Raw genomic sequence first — 22597 nt, forward strand, 5'->3', positions numbered from 1 at the left:
AATTTATAAATCTGCATCTCAAATGCAAATACAAATAATAAGTATACAAATTAGTCCACTCTCATTAATCTAAATTAATGTCCTGCATATAGACTGGACACACACAAGTAATAGCTTCAGAATTGACTAAACGTCATGCTTTTCTTCCTGTACAGGTGAGCCTAGCTATTATTCAGCCTAACCAATTTAGATGTCTTTCATTCGGATTTACCAGACCGACTATTCAATGACCCACACCAGCCCTGAAAGACAAAAGGAGTAGAAAGAATGTGTCTTGAAGTTGCACTAAAGTAAGCAAAGCAATAACTCCTACAGCATGCACCCTGAATAGCCACCACTCTCCTGGCTATACAGCACAGGCCTATAAAAGCAGGCCGCATTGAATATGGGGTAGTTTGTCCCTGTTTCCACGGCTCATTAGCTGAGCGACTTTAGTCTGCAGTTTAATTTGGATAGGAATTAACCCAACACCAATTTGTGGGCTTCCAAGAACCTCACGTGGTTCAACTTGGTTTTGTTTTGAGACAAGGTCGCAATCTGTCGCCCAGGCTAGAGTGCAGTGGCATGATCTGTGCTCAAAGCAACCTCTGCCTCCCAGGTTCAAGTGATTCTCCCACCTGAGCCCCCCAAAGTAGCTGGAATGACAGGCATATGCCACCACGCCCAGCTAACTTTTTAATTTTTTTGTCAAGATGGGGTTTCGCCATGTTCCCCAGGCTGGTCCCAAACTCCTGAGCTCAAGTGATACCCCCACCTCAAACTCCCTAAGTGCCAGGATTACAGGCATGAGCCACTACACCTGGCCAAGCCACATAAGCATTACTTGCAAACCAAAAAGTATCACACGGATATAAAGGATACAAATTAACATGCTTCCAAAGATCTCTTGATGATCAAATCAGATTATTATGAACGTTATTTGGAAACTGAAAAGTATTATGTAAATATGAGTTAACACGGAAATCCTGTTATTGGTCAGTTTAGATTTCATGACTTAGAATTCATGGAGCAATGCCAGTATAACGTACACTACCTGAGCGGGTGCAGGCACAGGCATTTCCATTCAGCGACCATCCAACCCTGCCACTTGCCCTAAGGTGGGCTTCACATTGGGCAGCTCCCTTTCTGACCTCTTTGCTTCTTTCGACCTGATGTCTACCCAGACATTCACTGGGTGCCCACACCCCCCTCACACAACCCTTGCAGTTGGGGAGAGCTGATCCATCCAGGGGTACAGGGGGCCAGGAAGCATATTCTACCACTCCGGTCACAGCCCCATGATCCATAACCATGCTGGGGCTTACAGGGTCACCTACCAGGAGCTGAGCCCTTTCCTTGCCAGAGCTCATACATGATGCTGCCCACACGTCACTCTCCGTGGCTGGCTACCCCCATGCCATGCTGAGAAGCCCTGAACGAGCCAGTTCTTACCAGGCATGATTATCTCCGGAAACCCTGTTTTTCGAGCCACAGCTGTGGTCCTGTCCACTAAATGCGGAAACTCTTTTCGGATCTGATGGATATCTCCAGGAAGTAATTTCAATGTTACCCACAAACCTGAAAAAACAATGGATGCTGTTAAGTCACATTTTATCCTATGCATTTTTAGAAGTTTTCACGAAACCAATTTCAATGAATGAGAGACTTTTAATTCACAATTCAACATCTCGAGAGAAAAGGTGGGTATATGAGAAAGAGAGGGGCAAGGCAAAAGGTGCTTGTTGTGGGGACTCCATGCATCCAACGAGCTGGGATGCCAGCCCTGCCCTAGGGTGACTCACAGACAGCTGAATGCACATCAGCAGCCGCTGTGCACCCACTGTGCTGCTGAGGAATGCCAAGGACCAATGTCTCTTTCGAGTGGGTAGACATTTAAGATACATCAGCAGGCCACCTTTTTCTGGGAGGGGGCTGAGAACTCTGTCATTTTCTAGTCTCCCAGGAAAGACAAAGGCAGGGGAGGATTCTGGAGGTGAATTCATAGCTTCGAGAACCCATCAAAGTTTCAAGTAGCTAAGCAGCATCACACAACCTGGGTGAGCAGTGGAGCACTAGGCTGCAGGGCCACCAGCAGGACAGCCGTCCCCAGCCAGGACAGGCGCAGCCTGTGGAGCGCAGGCCCTCTGTACCACAGTGCCACAGCAAAGAAAACAAAGCTCCAGCCGCTCTCGGCTCTTTTCTCCAAGAGAGAAATGAAGACTTTCAAAGCCTCTAAACCTAGATGCCAGGGGTATCCTGGGGAGAGGGCAGTAAACCCAGTGGGGTCTATGTGTAAGGGCGTGTGTGCGGGATGTATGCGGGCTCTTCCTCCCTGCAAGGCTGACAAAGAACTGTGGTTTGTATAAATACTGAGTAGCAATCAAATAGGAGGTGACAGTACGAGGAAACAAGCCAGACACTTCCAACAAGTCAAAGGCAGGGGCAGGCAGGGGCTTGGCCTGAGCTGTCTTCTGCGACAGCATCTTGTCCCCCCATGGGAAGGGGCTGGCACTATAAGCCAGCACATGGGGGTGCTCTGTCCCTGAGGCCTCAGTGGGGGCTGCCTGCTTGCTTCCCCCCACTCAGCTCGATAGGGCCTCATCTGCCCCTCAGAACATCAAAGCCTCTGTCCTCACTTATGCTACTAGCATGGGTAGGCACGCATGCCTGTGGCTGTGCGTGTGTCCGTGTGTGTGTCTGTGTCTGTGTGAGTCTCTGTGTATCTGTGTGACTCTGTGTGTCTGTGTATCTGTATCTGTGCATGTGTGCCTGTGTGTCCACGTGTCTGTGCCCATGTGTGTCTGTGTGTTTGTGTGTGTGTCTCTGTGTATCTGTATGTGTGTGGCTAAATCTGTGTCTGTCTGTGTTTCTGTATGTCTGTCTGTATCTGTATGTATGTCTGTGTCTGTGTTTATGTGTATATCTGTATCTGTATGTATGTCTGTGTCTGTGTTTATGTGTATATCTGTATCTGTGTGTGAGTGTATGTATGTCTGTGTGCATGTCTGTGTCTATATCCATGTGTGTATCTGTGTCTGTGTGTGTGTCTATATGTATATCTGTGTGTGGGGGGTGTCTGTATCTGTCTGTGGTGTGTGTGTGTGTGTGTGTATCTGTGTGTTTGTGGTGTCTGTATCTGTGTGTGTGTGGCTGTGTTGTGGTGTCTATGTCTGTGTGTGTGGGGGTGTCTGTATGTCTGTCTGTGTGTCTGTGTTTGTGTGTGTGTGTGCAGCTGTCCCCTCTTCAGATGCCTCCAGAGCAGAACCCGCCCTCCATCACCCTCAGCTCAGCTCCCTGCCCTGGGTGGAAGGAACTGAGACAGTCACAGGCCTGTCCTCCAGCAGCCTGCCTTCTGAGCAGCCCTGGGAGGTAACTGACAGCGGTGCCGGCACCTCAGGCTGTCCCTGACGGGAGCAGCTCTGCTTGATTCAATCCCACACCTCATGCCCTGTCCTCTGGCTGCCCACTCCTGTATCCGCTATCCTGGAAACGGCGTTCTCCTTTGCGTAGATTTCCATTACTTGGCGCTGAGAAGTCAAAAGTCACGGATGATGTTTTGCTCTTTGCCAGCTGGTGAAACCCCCTTTCCTCTTGCTACCTAGTGAGTCCCTCTAATTTATTCAGAAGTAGCTACTGAGCACCTACTATGTGCCAGGCAAATACTGGGCACTGCACCTACTGCAGACATAGGGCAGACCCTCACGATCTCCCCTGCCAGGGGTTTAGCTTCCACTGCCAACAGTCAAACGCTAACTCCACAGTTTCTTAGAGAAACACGCAACTGCGAAGTTCTCATGGGAGAGGTCCTGAGTACACTGCAAGGCATCCTGGGACCAGTCTCAAGGGTCACAGAGTAAGGTACTTTGGGGCTAAGACCTGCAGGAAGCGAGGGAACTGCAGACCTGTCCTCACCCAGGGGAGGTGGAGCCCCCAGATGCTGTGGTGAGGCTGCGGTAGCAGGCACCGTGGTCTATCTGAAGGATAGGGGCACCCAGAGCGGGGATCAGGAACAAGAGTCAGGCTCTGACCTGACACCCTGTGGCTACGGGGAACGGGCAGGCAGGAGTACAGAGCACAGTGGGGATGGAATCGCAGCAGGGAGGCCACCGCATGATCCTAGCTGGCTGGCAGGGCGTGAACGCCATTATGGAGGGTGGGAAAGGGGACCAGCGTGAAGGTCAAATCAGCAGAACCACGGGGAGTTGGGACAGGAGGAGGCGCAGCTTACAGAGACGGTGCCCCTTGCAGGCACAACCACTAGCAAGTCCCGGGGGTACCATTCCTTGAAACAGGAAGACCCGCCCCAGGCAGAGCTGCCTGAAGGGCAAGCACCCAGAGTGGGGAAGGAAAGAAGAGTCCCGAAGAGAGGCAGGAGAAGGGCTCACTTTGAGAGCTCACAAGGGGACAGAGACGTCAGAGATAACAGGGGAAACGGGAAACTGGGACGGGATGGTGCCCATGCAGCCACAGGGCTCCTGCTGGGAGACGGGGGCAGAGGGGGCGGGGGCGCTCAGGGAGAGGGCCGATGCTGGGAGGCAGAAGGGCGAAGATGAATGGGAGATGAAGACCAGAGGGAGAGGCCACATATGCAGAGACAGATGTATTACTCAGGGTAGCACTGCTTCTTGGTGTTTCTTTTCTTTCCTTTAAAAATATATTTTTTTCTTTTTCCTTTCTTTTTAAGATACGAAATTCCAGATCATGGGAGGGAGAGTTTGAAGGAAGGAAGAACCACCAATAGAAAGCGGTCCCCAAAGAGGTATCGGGGATGGCACCCAGACAGGAGCACATGTACCACTGTCCAGAATGTGCGTTTCACTAGACAAGTTACCACAAAAGGCAAGTGGGAGCTAAACCCTGCTTCTACTCGCTCACCAAGCCACAGGCCCTGGCACTGGCTTCATCTCCCTACTCACCCGGTTGATGAGGCCTCTTTTTCTAATTCACACGAAAGCACCCTGAGCTAACAGCAGCTCCAGACCTGCAGAATAGGTAAGCAGACAGATGTGCAAAGGGCCAGGCACTTCCTCACCCTAACCCCCGGCCCCAGCCTCCGGGAGAGCAAACCAAAGCCCAGACCCTGACGGAAGAGCCTGAGGAATGGGTACCGTGGCTGACAGGGAGCTGGTCTTCCCTGGGACACCAGGATGCAGCTAAGAGTGTCTCAAATCTCAGAAGTTTGAGTCCAAAAGCCTCCCTGGAGAATGAATGTCCACAAAATAAATCTTAAAGAAAGATGCTCTTTGAAGGATTGCAGGATGTGGTGAGGTCATTATTTACAGAGGTCAAAGGTTAAGACATGAGGATGGAACACCTAACACTTAATATTAGAAATCCTGCATTTCAAACACCTTTCTCAGAAACACGAGCCTGCTCAAACACCTTAATACATAAACTAATGCATTAGTGACACAATTAAATTTATTACCACACACTTTAAAAACGGAAATTAAATGTTCCTGATTACCCTGTGTTTTAAATGCTTTTCTCACAGGAGAAAAAAGTGCATTTGGGGTTGGCATTTGCTTAACCAGAATAACTAAAAACAAAGAGGATTAGCATACATTCTATCTCAAACGACAGAACCAGATGTCTGGAGTCTTCACGAATTCACTGTCCACATAAAATGTCCCACACCTCTGGGTTCAGGGATCAGAATAATTTGGAATAAATATTCAGGATTTTGTCTATTGTGAAGAGGAAACATGTGGGCATAAACCAAAAACTGGCCAAGGCCAAGTGGTGAGCTCAAGAGACAAGAGGCGCATGTGGACAGAGGCATGAAAAAAGAGAGAACCAGCGGTTCTCTCTGAAGATGAATATCTCCTCCATGTCCCTTCCACTCCTGGGACTGCTAACAGTCACTTGACACACAAGCAAGGATCAGGCTAAGCCTGGGCTGCTGGTGATAAAATAAGCTCCGGTGGGCAGCGCCCTGCAGTCCCGGGGGCCGATCTGTGCGGCTGCCCTGGCTGGCCACATCGCTCACCTCTGACCTGAATTCCACCCACCACTGTGCCCTGGAGAAAATTCAGGTTCAAGGAAAACAAGCACTAGTCATGTTGCCTAAGGCCATTCTGATTCAGGAAGTCACCTGTGATCCCCTTGACAAAACTATCACTGTTCTTCTCCCTCGGTTTTCCTGTGACTTGAAAATGCCCACTCCTCCCAGAAGTGCAAGGAACTGGACCCCCGGGCACGAGCCCAGGGTTCTCCGGCTTCAAAGATCTTGGCCACATACCAGTGAGCCTGGCAGAGGCAGGTTCCTGGTCCTCTTTCCCAGTGATTTCCTGCTGGCCCGACACCAAACTCCACTTTCCCTGAATGACTCTAATAAAAGTTTATCAAAACTCTGATGACTGCAAAAGAAACGAGATCCGAGGGCAGTCCCAGCTCGAAGCACTGAAGGACCGGCTGGCAACCTTTGCACTGGCACTCCCAGCCTGAGAGTGAATCCAATCTAAACAGCCCTAATTGGACCTCCCTGTGGTTTTCAATTAAAGTGTAAATTGGGAGGGCTGTTAATTTAGGAGAAGATGGGTCCTGGGTCAGCTGAAAATTGCTCTGTCTGCAGAGGCCACATTCCACTAACGTTCTGGGTTGGGGTTTTTGTCCTGCTACTGTTTGCCAGAGAGGGGGGTAGTTCACACCAGAAGAAAGCTGGAGGTCCCTGCAGAGCCCTAGGAAGGCTGATTCTCTAGAACATTCTTCAGGCTCAATTCACATTCTCCTTTAGAACAGTGGGAAATGAATCAAGATAATTGTTTTTTAAAAGTCTAGTGACATAAGGTAGCTGGACGATGAAGCAGGTCTGTTCACCTAAGCTCTACCGCATTTACGGGCAGTCTGCATGGATCAGGGAGTGAGACGGTCAAGTTCTGAAGGTGACTTCCCTTTGGGCTGGAGGCGGGGCCTCAGTCACAGTTGTTTCCTGGCAGCCCTCCTGGCCAGCCAAGTGCCAACTGTCACCAGCCCGAGGTGATTGATTCATTCCTTCTGCCAGCAGCAGGTCAGCTGCTTGGAAACGTGTCAGTGCAGGATTAAAACCGGTGAGTGTGAGACGGAGTGTAGGGGCAGAGAAATCACTTAAATGACAGAACTCAGGGGAGCAAGTCTGCACAAATGAAATCACTTTCTTAGGGAGACCAGCAGGGGAGACCCAGAGCAGGCAGTGATTAGCACACAACATGGGCAGAGGGAGCTACGCCTACCACCTGCATGTTCCTCTAAACATCTAATCTGACCCCCCTCTCCATCCAGGAGTGGGCTCTCAGCAATATTCACAAAGGTGATGGGCAAGAAAACCGTCATACACTGTACATGTCACATGTCACACACATTCTCCACCACGATCACTGTCATCCCCATCATCATCACCACCATCATGATCAACATCAAACTAAAACCAATCCAGACAGCACTGTCCCAACGCATGCAAATACACACTGATAGAAACAAAATAGGAAAATACGTACCCTGCCCCTTGTGGTTGACTTCTTTGGCAGCGATGACTTTGTTTATAACAGTCTGAAGGAAGTCATTCTCCCCTGCCACCCTGGGTGAAAAACGGGATGACATGTTCAGCGGCTTGTGTCGAATGGCGTCATCCAACGCGAGCCTGGAGGGCACGGGACGACCAAGACCACAGGAGACAAAGGGGCACAGAGACCCGTGGGTCACGGTAACAAGGGAACATAAGAGATCATCGTCACCGAGTGCGAGAGGGAGGCATCATGAGTCAACGCACAACAAAGGATGGGAGAGGTGACAAGAGAAACAGGGAAAAGCATTGATCAGGAAAATGCTGAACCACGAGAGGGAACAGAGCAAATGAGGGCAACCCTCTCCCCAGGAATAAACGTGCACCAGGCCTCCACTGCGTCTCCATCAGACACTTGTGTTTAAAAAAAGGGGCTTGTCTGAAAGCCACATGGTTGAAAGGCATTTAATCCCAAAGAATGTTTATGGCCATTCCTCCAATTTCAATAATTCTGAACATAGCATAGGTCAAGGGGCAGGTTGATCTAAAGGGAAAAGCAAAATCGAGATTAAAAAAAAAAAAAAAATCCCTGGAACCTAACTGCTTATAAAGGCTTTCTACTCTACGCTCTTGGACTATGTACACAACAGGCCCTAAAATGACCACATGTGAGAAGAATGGCACCGTGTTTGGAGAACACCACTACCTATTCCCATGTGTGGCGCCGTTATCAACGCAGACCACCCATGTTTTCAGGGCCCGTGAACCAGGAGCCTGTGACAGACGCTGTGCTATACGAGAGACTGGCTACAAACGGGTAGCATATGCCCAAACAGAAATACCATGTAGCACAGAGAAGTGCGCTATGAAATGAGCAAGAAAAGAGACAGCATGTCCATAATGTTTAAAATCAATCCTGGGAACAAGGACAGTGCTATCCATCACTTGAGCCACATGACTCGAGGGAACCGAAGACTGTTGTCATTTACTTCACCAAGTTAAAAAAGAAAGGGAGGGAGGGAGGGAGATGTGCAATGTGCTTCCTTCTCTAAAACCAACCCTGTGAGATAATAAATCAGTTTTAATGGAGCAAAAAACGGTTTCATTAGCATGACATTTCCCAAAGAACTGGTTTCATTGCTTATTTTGCTATTAAAAATCATGCTGTTCTTTTGTTTCTAACACTTCAAATATTCATCTGTCTATTAGTCTTCCTTTAATAGAGCATGGAGTCACAAATTACATAAGAGTTACACATGGAATAATATATTTTTCAAGTGGACATTCCACTACGAGATAGAAAAAGATGGCAGCAAAGCACAGGCAATCTCAAACAACTCATAACATGTTCTGTGAAAATCAGTGAATCTAAAACTAATAACCTCCCTAACTTTACAAACAATCCCTCAAGCTGGGTTTGTTTTTGTTTTTGTTTCTGACTTTTCACAGAGGACACTAGCAGGCAACAGGTAATTTCAACTTTAGTGGTACATCTGGGCATCAAGAACCTCTGAGGTCTAATATATAATACAGCATTCAAAACAGCAGGGGGCTGCATTATTTCTCATGAGAGAATGAGGCAATTTAATATTATAATTTTACAAAGGTGTATTTTATTTATGACCTCAATATCTGCCCATGTTCCACGATACCGTTCCCCTTGTTTGCTAAGGAAACTTTCAGATTCTGCAGCACTGTGTTCTCTTTATAAACTCTCCTCACTGGGTGGGACTATAAAACAACATTATCCAGCAGAGCTTTCTGCAGTGCTGGAGATGTGCTGTGTATGTGCTGCCCAGGATGGTGCCACTGACCTCCCCTGCTGCTGAACACTTGAAACAGGACCAATGTGACTGAAGAACTAAATGTTTAATGCTAACTCATTCTAATTATTATTATTATTGAGATAGAATCTCCCTCTGTCGCCCAGGCTGGAGTGCAGTGGCGTGATCTGGGCTCATTGCAACCTCTGCCTCCCTGGTTCAAGCGATTCTCCTGCCTCAGCCTCCCAAGTAGGTGGGATTATAGGCACCTGCCGCCACGCCCGGCTAATTTTTGTATTTTTAGTAGTTATGGGGTTTTGCCATGTTGGCCAGGCTGGTCTTGAACTCCTGACCTCAGGTGATCCTCCTGCCTCAGCCTCCCAAAGTGCTGGGATTACAGGCATGAGCCACTGCGCCCAGCTCATTTTAAGTATTTTAAATAGCCACATGGAGCTAATGGTTACCACACTGGACAGGAGAGTAAACCTAAAGCATTTAAGCCACAAAGAGACCTTTGCCTCTAGTTGTGCATGGTGAGATACATGTAACTTAACCCTGACTCCCAGCTCAATAACACAGGGTTTGCTGTTATTCTTATGTCAAGAAGATAGCAAAATCTCCTACTGAGCTGTACAAAAAGCCTTAGGGTGCTACATGACCAGATCGCCTGCCTGCAAAGAAAGCCATACTCTTTCTGTCTTAGCCAGTGGCACTCAAGACCCAGAAGAGTCGGGTGGGGTTGAGTGCGGTGGTCCGTCATCAAGGATGCATGGGGCAGAGGGAAGCCAACCTCACTTCTCCGGGCCCCCAAGGACAGGGCTCCTTCAGCCACCCAATTACTACCCTCCTCCTAAACCCTTCAGCCAACAGCTGAAAACAGTAAAATTTCTAAAATCTAAAAATGTGTTTCAAGTCTGTAGTCGAGTAATAATAAAAATGAGGGAAAAGTGAAACTGCAGAGCACTATGGCAGGTGGCTTCCACTTCCCCTACCATGCACTCTCCCCTAACATCGCCCCCCAACCCCACACCCAGGAGGAAGCTGTCTCTTATAATTAACCTCAACCATCTGGATTCCTTTTTCTCTCCTCCTCTGTGAGGAATAGGAGTGCCCTTAAGTGGCCAACAACCATCATCTGGGTACACTCTTGCTTCCACACGAGGGAAATAAACGCCAATTCTTCCCACCAGTTCCCTGGGTTCTACCTACAAATCAGATAATCAATTTAATAAATCTCCTCCAAGAGCTTTTTCTCAGCTTCCGTGCCTCTTTAAAGACTTCAGGTCAGAACTAGAGAAAGCTTAAAAACGAACACAGATAGGCTCCACTCTAAGCAAAAACCCAGACACAAAAATCAGCAGTGTGATTATATGCTTTAAAGCATTATTTCTCACTCTAAAATAATTCATCACAATTTTGTTTGGTTTTCTATTTTAAAAACAGCAACCTCCTATGATGAATTTGGAAGCATTGTGCTTTGAAAATACAAATAGCTACTAGAATAAATCAATTATGTAAAGAAACATTCAGGCTCAGAGCAGAGTTGTAATTCTGTGCCTTCTATATAAGGCAATTCAGTGATTACCAGTAAAATCTCCTACTTTCAGGACCATCAACAAACTTTGACCCAGGATTCTTGTGGCTACAAAAAATTCCACGTACTACAGCAGTGACTAAAGAGGTTTTTCATAATTATAAAATAATCAATCCTTACTTATGTTTATCCATTTAATTATAAAGATAATTATTACAAGCCTATGTTTTCCACATTATATCTGGCTAAGTACTTGAATTGCTCCATACTTACGGCTGAAAGGGAATGAAATGCTGCTTATCTTCATCGTCTACTTTTCCATTTATTATATCTGTTACATCCATCACTGGAGACAAAAAGAGAACAGAGATTATTTTGGCTTAAATGCTATAATCACAGAACACAAACAAACAAACAAAGGAACATCAGAATATCTTCTGGCAAACAATAGCAAAAGCTGTTTTCTCATAGTCAAGTCTAAATTATTTCCATGCTTGAAAGACAAATTAAGTTATCAGAAAATGCTGGCCCAAATGGAATTGGGGCTCAAATGGCAGAGTTCCATTTAATAATTTCCTTTGCCTATTATCCAACTGTCACCCTAGAACTGCCCTGTCCAATAGAACTTCCTGTAATGATGGAAAATGTTCCATTAACAACAAGCAACAAAAATGTGAAAGCATAGGCCAGGCGCAGTGGCTCACACCTGTAATCCCAGCACTTTGGGAGACCAAGGCCGGCAGACTGCTTGAGTCCAGGAGTTCGAGACCAGCCTAGGCAACATGACAAAACCCCATCTCTACAAAAAATACAAAAATTATCCAGGCGTGGTGGTGTGCACCTGTAGTCTCAGCTACTCAGGAGGCTGAGATGGGAGACTTGCTTGGGCCCAGGAGGTGGAGGTTGCAGTGAGCAGAATTCACACCACTGCCCACCAGCCTGAGTGACAGAGTGAGACCTGCCACAAAACAAAAGAAAAAAAGAAAATGTAGAAAGCATGATGGAGGAACTGAAAATTTACTTTCATTTCATTCATTTAATTTAAATTTAACTAGTCACATGTGACAAGTGGTTACCACACTGGCCAGCACTGTTCTGAAGCCTCACATTTTTGCTTTCCCCCAAACAATTAAGCAAACAAGTAGCTACCATTTACCAAGCACCCACCACATGCTGGTATCTGTCAATGCTGTTTCAAGAGGACACTTCAAGGCAAATCCTCAGTCACCTACCATACTGACAAGAAACTGAGGCTCAAAGACAGACATGAACAAGCATGCTCAAAGTCTACAGCTAGAAAGTCTCCAAGACCCAAGCTCTTTCAATCCTATTAAACTGCCTTCACAAACACACCCCCCGGGAGGTCCAGGCTTGCTAACATCACAAGAAAGGCTAATATCCTTTGCAATGTTCTTGTGTTAAAAGACATTCCCTGATTACATTCAAGGGTAAACCCAGACACAGTCTACCTTTCAAACAATTCCTTTTGCCCTTGGTCATGACAGAACAAGAAAATCCAAGAATAACCCCAGATGGCCCAGTCACTTTCCCTGTCTCTATTGCTCAACCGCCACGCTGGACTTAAGAATTAACAGAGGAAGATGCCTTGTTTATTTTCTTTGCACAAGACCCTTCCCCAGAAGGGTCTCTCTGTAGCCCAGCTCTATGTTCAGGTAAGAGGATCAGTCTAAATATACTTTGTCCAATATATAAGAAATCATATATTGAAAATTTTCCTTTCTACCATCACCGTCACCACCCTCCAAAGAGGGGGAGGGATGCATAGAACCAAAGCAGCAGCACTCTCATCCCCTGCTTGGTCTGGTGGAGCCCAAGGGGCCTCAGCAGTGTGTCCTAAGAGACGACACCGACACTCACTCCACTGAACCAAGGACTCAAAGAGCCAAGAGCCCACGGCTGTGTTTGCAGATACAGGTCAAAGAATCCCAGATAACTTGGAACATCCAATGACAGCTGCTCAGAAGATGCATGGTCTGGAAAACGGACCCTCACCTGGCCTGGGGGAAGCGTTTCCCAGCTTCCAGCACTCTTGGGGTGACTGACCCACATGCAACTGACTGCAGCACCCACCTTTTTACCTTTTTCCGAGATGCCTGAGACCACCAGTTCAGCATCCTTCAATAAACTCATTTGGGCAGCAGCCCACGATGAGCCAGAACCAAGGGAGTGTGACCCAAGCAGGCCCGCCCTCACATGCCAGCTGGTCCTGGGTGGCCTGCTAGGTGCCTGCAGAGCTCCTCTCAGCTGACCATGGGACTCCCTTGCCACACCCCCAGTGCCCAGCCCTGGAACACAGAACCATGTGCAGGAAGGCAGCAAACAAGCGGGAAACGCAAGCAGAGCCCGAGCACCCACAGGCGGAAAACACCCCGAGTCCCGCACCCATCCCGAGCCTCGAGGAGAAGGCCTTGACGTCACCAGTCATCACCGCTCATCGCGCTTCCCAGGGACTCTCCTGACTGCTCTTCCGCACACAGCCCCACGCGGAGGGAGTGCTCCCTGCAGTTTGGACAAGATGTCCCTGACACCAAAGGAGGAAATAAAGGACTCGGGGGGAAATCTCCCCCAAACAGCCAGCCCAAGGTCTCTACATTCAGGTAAGAGGATGGTGAAAAGACAGAGTCCAGCTGAAGTCGGTACAGCTGTGTGAGGGAGAGGCCGGGAAGACAGACGGCACCGCATGATGCTGGAAGACAGAGGGCAGGAGAAGGAAGGAGGCAGTGGCGTCGGGACAAGAGTGACAGAGGCCCAGGGCCAGCATAGGCGGGAGAGCAGAAGGCAGGAGGTGAGAAACGTCTCACAGGGAGGGGCTGATGGCTCGGTCCCACTGGTGGGGCTGCATCAGGATAACTTGCTCACAGCAAATGGACCCCCACACCCTGCAAGTCAGCAACTCCGCTGCAGGGGCTGGCCTGCAAACAGGCACACGTGGGATGCTTCAAGACCCAGGATGCTCACTGCGTAGCTACTACACTGCAAGGCTGAGATACCCTCACAGCCCAGAGCAAAGGACTGCTGGAATCACAGGGCTACAGGCTGCAGCCACTGAGATGCCGAATTTTTGAATAATACTTAATGACAGGTTCATAAGATAATGCTAGGTTTGTTAGAAAGATAAAAGTATATGCAATGCAAACATGCTTACTACTGAACTGCATACCTAAAAATGGTTAAGATGGCAAAAAAGGGACTAAAAAGACATTAAAAAATCAGTTAAATAAACAAATACATGGTAGGATGCGATATTGTATTTAAAAATCATATGCCACACACAGAAAAAAAAATTTGGAAACAAACATGTCAGAATAAACATGAGGTACTACCCTGGCTATGTAAAACTATGGATAATTTATTTAACTACACTTTTCCATAAAATTTCCATTATTTTTACAATTTTCTATCTTTTAGAAAAAGATATAAAAGGTTACATTATAAAAAGGTTAAAAGACAGAAATGTGACACATTATTTTCAACCGAAGACTAAGAACTGTAGACTTAAAGGTCCATGAACACTTTTCTCATTTTAAGGAACTGAACTCTGTTGACACAGACATGCAGAAGTCATTCTGAAGAACGCCTCAAAATTAAATTTGCATGGGGAAATTGAAGTAGCATACAAATAGGTAGAATACGATTATCAAAATGTTGATCAACCTTCTCAGATGTGGGAAGCATCCCTTCTATCCCTTCTTTTGTTGTTGTTGTTTTTTTTTTTTTTTTTTTTTTTTTTTGAGAAAGCGTCTCACTCTGTTGCCTAGGCTGAAGTGCAGTGGTACCATCACGGTTCACAGCAACCTCAACCTCCCAAGCTCAGGCAATCCTCCTGCCTTGGCCACCCCAAGCATGCGCCACCACGACCAGCTAATTTTTGTGTATATATATACACATACATATATATACACGTATATATATACATACATATATATACGTATATATATACATACATATATATACGTATATATATACATACATATATATACACATATATATACACATATATATATATATACACACACACATATATATATATTTTTTTTTGGTAGAGAGTTTCACCATATTGCAGGCTGGTCTCGATTGTTGAAAAAAAGTGCTGGGATTACAGGTGTGAGCCACTGCACCTGACCAAGTGTCCTTTCTTAGTAACAAAGAGAACATCTGGTTGGACAACACATTGAATAAGTTAGAAGCAAGTCCTACTAAAAAAAACTCCTCAGACATGCTGAATGCCACCATGTGATAAGCGGGGCGGAGCAGGGAGGGCAAGGTGGTCTGGTGGCAGCAAACTGCCAGTCACTGAGTGGCCCATAGTGACAAACAAGTGATTTTGGTTAAAGTAGAGATTCTGGTTTTCCTGGACAGGAGTGGGGCCTGTGCAAGACTTTTTTCTTTTTTGGCGGGGAGGCAGGGGGGTTGGAGGGGACAGGATCTGACTCTGCAGCCCAGGCTGGAGTACAATGGCACGATCATGGCTTATTTGCAGTCTCGACCTCCCTGGGCTCAGGTGATCCTCCCACCTCAGCCTCTTGAGTAGCTGGGACCACAGGTGCGAGCCACCAAGCGCCCAGCTAACTTTTGTATCTTTTAGTAGAGACAAGGTTTCACCATGTTGGCAGGCTGGTCTTGAATGCCTGGGCTCAAGCAATCTGCCTGTCTCAGCCTCCCAAACTGCTAGGATTATAGGCATGAACCACAGCACCTGACCAAGAATTTTTATTGACAGCTCACAAGATTTTTCTCTTACTTAGGATTGAGAACCACTGCATTAAGATATTTATTTTTTGTACCAAAAATTTACATAGCCAGATCACATAATGAAATGTCTCAGAGAAGAGTTTCTAGTAGCAAACTGGAAACTCCACAAGCAGAATGATCAGGTCCTTACTTTTGTGTTTTGTTTTGTTTTGTTTGAGATGGAGTCTTGCCCCGCCACCCTGGCGTGATCTTGGCTCACTGCAACCTCCGCCTCCCCAGTTCAAGCAATTCTCTCCTGCCTCAGCCTCCTGAGTAGCTCGGATTACAGGCACGCGCCACCACACCCAACTAATTTTTTGTATCTTTAGTAGAGACAGGGTTTCACCATACTGGCCAGGCTGGTCTCGTACCCCTGACCTCGTTATCCGCCTGCCTTGGCCTCCCAAAGTTCTAGGATTAGAGGTGTGAGCCACTGCACCTGGCCTTTTTTTTTTTTTTTTTGGGACAGAGTCTCTCCCTGTTCCCCAGGCTGGAGTGCAGTGACACAATCTTAGCTCACTGCAACCTCCGCCTCCCAGGTTCAAGCGACTCTTCTCCCTCAGCCTCCTGAGTAGCTGGGACTACAGGCATGCACCACCATGCCTGGCTAATTTTTTTATCTTTCGTAGATACGGGGTTTTACCATGTTGGCCAGGCTGGTCTCGAACACCCAAACTCATGTGATCTGCCCACCTCGACTTCCCACAATGCTGGGATTACAGGTGTGAGCCACTATGCCCAGCCAGGTTCTTACTCATAATGTACAGACACACACCAGCTGAGCAGGTCTAGGAAGACTGGCCCCTCTGGAGTGAGCACAGAGGCCACAAAGGCTCAGTGCTCAGTGCTTGGGACCGAAGGATGAACAAGACATCCCCACCCAGGGCATGCGGTGGAGCCAGGCAAACCAGCAACTGCTGGACAACTGTGACACGAGAAGGGACAGAGAACTCAAAGGACCTGGAAACCCAACATTAACAGCTGCAGGCCTGAAATCTTCCCACAGAGGAAAACAAATGCCTATGGGTATCTCTGAAGCACTTCACACAGGTTCATGCAGGTTCATAAAGGTTCACACGGGTTCACACAGGTTCACACAACAGTTTCATAAAAGTTCACGCAGGTTCACACAGGTTCTTTGCAACCCCTAAGTGAAGGGGGACACCCCATGTGCCAGTCAGAGCAGAGCAGCGAGGAGAAGCCACACTCCGGAGAATTCATGAGCAAGACGACAAGGCTAGAACTTGGCCCCAGGTGGGTTTTCAGAAGCCCCAATATCAGTGGGTACCAGGGACACAAGACAGGAAGGGAAGGAACCAGAGACCAGTCCAGACAGGAGGAACCAGGGACCACAGGGGGTGTCCATGTGGTCAGCAGATATCAGGGGACAGAAGTCCCTGGTGGCCACACAGCCAGGGATCCAAACTCCAGTGACCAGACGTAGTGTCTCAGCCAACACTACACAGGTGGGGGCTCCAGAAACAAGGAACTATGTCCAGGCTGCCCACCCTGCCCCAGTGAATAACCCAGGCTTCTGTCATTCATGGAGAACTCCAGGAGCCGGGGGGCCCAACCTAACTCTAGACCCCATCAACCAAGTGTTAAGTGAGCACGTAAGAAACAGTGAAAGGCCACAGCTGTGTCAGCTGAGCCCATGCCCATCACTCTCTCCATCCATTAGTACCTAGACTTTCCTGGAATGTCAACCCAATGAAAACTGAAAAATATTCCAGATTTTTAAATTCCAAAAATTTTAATCAAAAGAGGTGAAAACTGTCAGCCTATGGTCTAGATTTTATCTTTAAGAAATGTAACTATGCATTCATAGGAACTTATGACACAATCCATCTTGTAATCTAATAACCAGAGAATGTGTAGCTCTGCTGTTGAAAAGAGGAGCGACTCCCGTGTGTTGTCAAAGATGTCTCTGATTGCTCAAATGAAGCCAATTATGCATGAGACAAAAATTAAACATTTTCTTAAAACTACCATCAAGGTGGAAAAGAAAAAAAAAACAATCCTGGAAAATGGAAGGTATTTTAAATATAACACTAGACTACATGTAAAAGATGCTACAGGCTCTAACAAATAGAGGGGCAATTTTCAAGTATGTATTCAAGTCATGAGATGAAAATGTTAGCAGGGCATGTGCCTGTGGTCCCAGTTACTCAGGAGGCTGAGGCAGGAGGATCACTTGAGTCCAGGAGGTCGGGGCAGCAGTGAGCTGTGATCACACAGCCTGGGTGACAGAGTTAGACTCTGTCTCCTAAAAACAAAAAGACAGAGAGATGAAAATGCAAAAGGATTTCCCCAGCCCAAGGCTGTGGGGACTTCAGAAAGAACACCTCACCCTCACCATGTCACTCACAAATGGTAAAATCATTGGAACACTCCGTTAGCTCTATGGGTAAACTGAATTCAAGTAAATTGCATTAATATGCTGCTCTCATTATGTCTATATCGCTGCTATTGCTTACTCCTTATGATGCAGTAAGTCATTTATTTAAATGATTTGAAATATTTTTCCAAAAATTCCAGGCGGAGCACAGAGGACTTTTAGGATGCTGAAGCTACCCAGTGAGAGACTACAATGGTGAATATATAGTATTATTCATTTGTCGAAACCCACAGAAGGCACAACATCAAGAATGAACACTAATGTAAACTATGGACTTCATAGGGTGACGATGTGTCAATGTGGTTCACCAACTGTAATCAATGTACCAATATATGGGGGATATTGATAATGGGGAGGCAGGGGAAGGAAGGAGAAATATATAGGAACTGTCTGTATTTTCTGTTCAATTTTGCTTGAACTTGAAACTTTTCTAAAAATAATGTTTATTTAAAAGGCAGAGGGGAACAGACTAAGTTCAGAGTTTCCTGGTAGCCAAGGGAAAGAATGTCTTCCATAGCTGTTCATACAAAAAATCCAGCTGTGTGTCAAGAATCAGGAACTTTTCCCACATAAATATTCATATGAATCCCAAAAATCACAAAAATTAAAATAAATATCACAGTGCAAGGTAATGAAATTGTACTGCAACCATAAAAGAGAGAAAACCACTTCCCAAAACTATGAAAAATGAGAGTGACATTGAACTAGGGCAAATAATCAGAACTTCCTGGGTATGCCTTTAACTTTCCTCAACAGAGATAATTGGTCTTTCACATTCCTCATGCTGTCACCAAAAATAACAGAGCACCAACGTGGCGGATAAAAAGCACCAACACGGCGGAGGAAGAGCACCAACATGAAGCTAACCGCATCCTCTTCACGGTTTGCTTTCCTTCTTCCTCTTCGTTGCTTTGACCCTCCTGCACAAATCCATTCTTATGTCCATCACCGAGACCTGAAAACCTCCACTGACTGGCTTCCCTACATACTGAGAATATGGGTCAGGATCTCTCCCAGGGAAAGATGGGATCCACTTTAAAACCAAATATATGATTTACATCTGAAACTTGTGGACTAGAGCATCCTGAACCTAGCAGGTCAACTTGAAGCCACAATGACAATAACTAATAAATATATTTTTTCTCTCCAGCAGAAAAGCTTATAAATCATAGCTGCCCATTGTCCAATCAACATTCAACAGTGGTTCTTCTGAAAGTGACTGTGAAGATCTGAAACTCTCAAGGAAACACAGAGAAATGGATTTACCAGCCACTCCAAAAGGTCGCCGCAACCCCGAGGTCAGTTTCCTGGTGTTGTTGTCCCTCAGCTCCATGCGACCCACGCGAACAATCTGACAGACAAAACTGATTTTCTCCCTTTTCAGGTCTTTGCTTCCGAGGTCCTAGAAATATTAGTTTCCATAAATTATTTTGGAGACCCATTATTCAATGCAAGCTCCAATGAAAAGGACAGTAAAAAAATGGATCGAGACTGTTTTCTCAGACGAGTTTTTATCATTTTAATCATTCATATGACAAAAAGGAATTTAATAACAATACTCAATTACTGTTAAGTGAGCTTAAGATACACGTTTAAGGGCTGGGTGCAGTGGCTCACACCTGTAATCCCAGCACTTTGGAAGGCCGAGGAGGGTGGATCATGAGGTCAGGAGTTCGAGAGCGGCCTGGCGAACATGGGGAAACCCCATCTCTACTAAAAATACAAAAAATTAGCGAGGTGTGGTGGTGCATGCCTGTAATCCCAGCTACTCGGGAGGCTGAGGCAGGAGAATTGCTTGAACCCAGGAGGCAGAGGTTGCAGTAAGCTGAGATGACGCCATTGCACTCCAGCCTGGGTGACAGAGCAAGACTCCGTCTTGCGGAAAAAAATAAAAAAGATACATATTTAAGAGGCACATTCCATGCTAATGGGGTAAATCTTTGTCATGGTGATTCTGAGGGTGGCTAGAGACTCAGAAGATTTCTGGAAATGCACTCTACTTAGTAATACTACATTAACCCGTATACAGGCATCCCAGGGACCCATGTTCTAGTGTGGCAGGAAGGCAGAGAGAAATCAATAAAAGTAGTCATTAGAATGGTGGCCAGTTCAACTGAGCATCTTTGGGTGCACTTACAGTAAACACGGCTCGCAAATTATGTAATCTGTCTATGTCTTTAGGTAATCCTGAACTGGACCAGCGAACCAGGTAGTTCTCACTTGAAAAATGGAGAAATAAAAGCAAGTTAATTTTCAAAATAACAGGGTACCAAATATACATCCATATTTGGATGCACAATGTGGATATATGGATGTATGCACAATGTGGATGTATGTACAAGCAAAACATATGGCTAATTTTGCTTCATAATTAATACCATGTAGGTGCACTATACAGACAACTATGAGTTTATAAATATCAAAAGTATCACATACAGCTACTCATCAATTAACATCCACAGCACAAAAACCTTGCCAAGTTTTAATGTGCAATGTCTTGGATTGTCACTGTAATGGAACTACTTGCAAATGGTATTTCTAAGTTGGTTTCTTTTTTTTTTTTTAAGAGACTACTTGTTCATTTAGAATGACAATACTATAAAATTCAGCACAATGCATGTTTATTTCAAAACCTATGACAAACCAAATACATTGTAAAATAAAAACCGCATCCTATGTCAAGAGGAAACAAAGTCTGTATTAGAAGTGAGAATAAAATCCACTCATATTTTTCTGTATCATTCATACACTAAGTTTTCAAATTCTGAATAATACAAGTGAAGATACTAGAGTTTTAACATATACACAGACACACACACAATTCATACACAGTTGAACCACAATGTTTCCATCTGGGCAAACAGAAAGTTATACTGAAGCCTAAGCAGGAAAAATAGACTTACAGTGTTTTCATTTAACAAATATTAACTGACAGTCTGTATGTGGCACCATTCTAAATGATGCATTCCAGCCAATCATCTTGCAGAAAAAACAACAGGACAAAACTCACAGAAATGGCATTCATAGAAACCAAATTTTGAAAAATGGAAATAGTGATATTTGAGGGACCAGGATACATAAAATCTTATGAAGACAACTTAGGAAACAAAGTATCACTTCAATCTTCAGCTACACTCTTAAGATACGACCAGAGCGTACCTGCAACTGCTATAACTCTACGAGCAAATAGCAATCTACACGCAAGAAGGTTCACCCTGACCCAGAGCCCCACCTGGCTGCCATCACACTGTCCAAGACAGCTCTTGCCTCGGTTGCTTGCTCGTGTCCAGCAGCCATTCATCCAAGGCCCCTCAGCATGAATGGGATGCTTCAGTGGCTCTGATCCCATGTTCCTAACACTAACCAAAGAGGAAAGACAGCAGCCAAGAAATGTCACCCACCTGATGAATTTGGACTCCACAGGGTCATATAGAGACATGAGGACTTCAGCATCTTCTCCTATTTTACAAACCACATTTTTAAGGTTCACAAACAAGGCCAGAGAAGGGGTTGCAGCAAACTTGGCTTGTCTGTTAATATCTATGTTCTGCTTTTGAGACTGTATGGAAGGAAACAGAAAGTCAACCCCAGCAACACTCATCACTGACACTTGCTTTCTTTATTCCCTACAGAATAGAAAATTGTAATAACTCATTGGCATAACCCAGCAAAGCCCTTGGTGCAGTCACTTTCTTATCTCCCCTGCACATTCTTAAATCATGCATTCACACAACAGACAAAAAATTGTATCCTGTGCAACTGTTGTGCTGAGTATTTTCAGAGATACAAAACTTTCAGGTGTCCATCCAATAAATCAAAATAATGATTATATGTGTAGTTATTTAGTTTTCTGTTCCCTCATTAGACTAAACCCTCCAAGGACATCTGTCTCATTTATCATTATGTCTTCAACATTTGGTACACAGTAGATGCTCAGTAAATACTTGTTGAATTAACAAGTATATATATATATAGATATATACTGGTGGGAGGTGACTGGATCATGGGGTGGATTGTTCATGAATGGTTTAGCACCATCCCCTTAGTGCTGTCCTCATGATGGTGAGTGAGTTCTCACAAGATCTGGTTGTTTAAAAGTGTAGCGTGTAGCACCCCCTGCACACCCTCTCTCTTCCTCCTGCTCTAGCCATGTGAAGTGTTGGCTCCCACTTCGCTTTCCGCCATAAGATTCCTGAGGCCTCCCCAGAAGCAGAAGCTGCTATCCTTCCTATACAGTCTGCAGAACCATAAACAAATTAAACCTCTTTTCTTTATAAATTACCCAGTCTCAGGCACTTCATTATAGTAAGGCGAGAATAGGCTAATGCATACATGATACCACTAAAGATCATAGAAGATGAAAAGACCAATAAGACATGTGCTCTCTGCCCTCAATGAGCTTGGAATACATGACCTGCCTACCATTATCCGAGAGGAAATGCAGAATCAAGTCTTGTGTCTCATTTGACAGATGAGAGCACAAAATCACCATCACTAGGCTCCTGTCTCCTAAGATGAAACACAATGCTGTCCAACCCCCTTTCATGTCATGGGTGACATCCTGTGCCACCAGGCTCCGTTCCACTCATGACTGTAGGACACACACTCTGCAGCTACTCCTTTTCAGGTTCTTTCTTAGTGAAAATTCTGGGCTTGACTGATATTTTACTAATGTTGAAAACTTATTACTG

At 45.7% G+C, this 22597-nt stretch overlaps 1 protein-coding gene across 2 annotated transcripts in view; it reads right to left on the minus strand.

Moving 5' to 3' along the window:
• DOCK1 (dedicator of cytokinesis 1) overlaps positions 1-22597 on the minus strand; it is a 546602-nt gene that overhangs the window by 434233 nt on the left and 89772 nt on the right. The window contains exons 8-13 of one of the 2 annotated variants that reach the window (XM_032175218.3): positions 21308-21465; positions 20044-20125; positions 19173-19308; positions 11030-11102; positions 7455-7534; positions 1432-1557 (exon numbers count right to left, since the gene is read on the minus strand). In XM_032175218.3, coding sequence (XP_032031109.1) covers positions 1432-1557; positions 7455-7534; positions 11030-11102; positions 19173-19308; positions 20044-20125; positions 21308-21465 — 655 coding nt within the window. Of the gene's footprint in view, positions 1-1431; positions 1558-7454; positions 7598-11029; positions 11103-19172; positions 19309-20043; positions 20126-21307; positions 21466-22597 lie in introns of both variants that reach the window. The other variant, XM_032175209.2, reaches the window with a different exon arrangement.

Source organism: Hylobates moloch, unplaced genomic scaffold, assembly GCF_009828535.3.
Source record: "Hylobates moloch isolate HMO894 unplaced genomic scaffold, HMol_V3 SCAFFOLD_3, whole genome shotgun sequence".
Taxonomy (NCBI): domain Eukaryota; kingdom Metazoa; phylum Chordata; class Mammalia; order Primates; family Hylobatidae; genus Hylobates; species Hylobates moloch.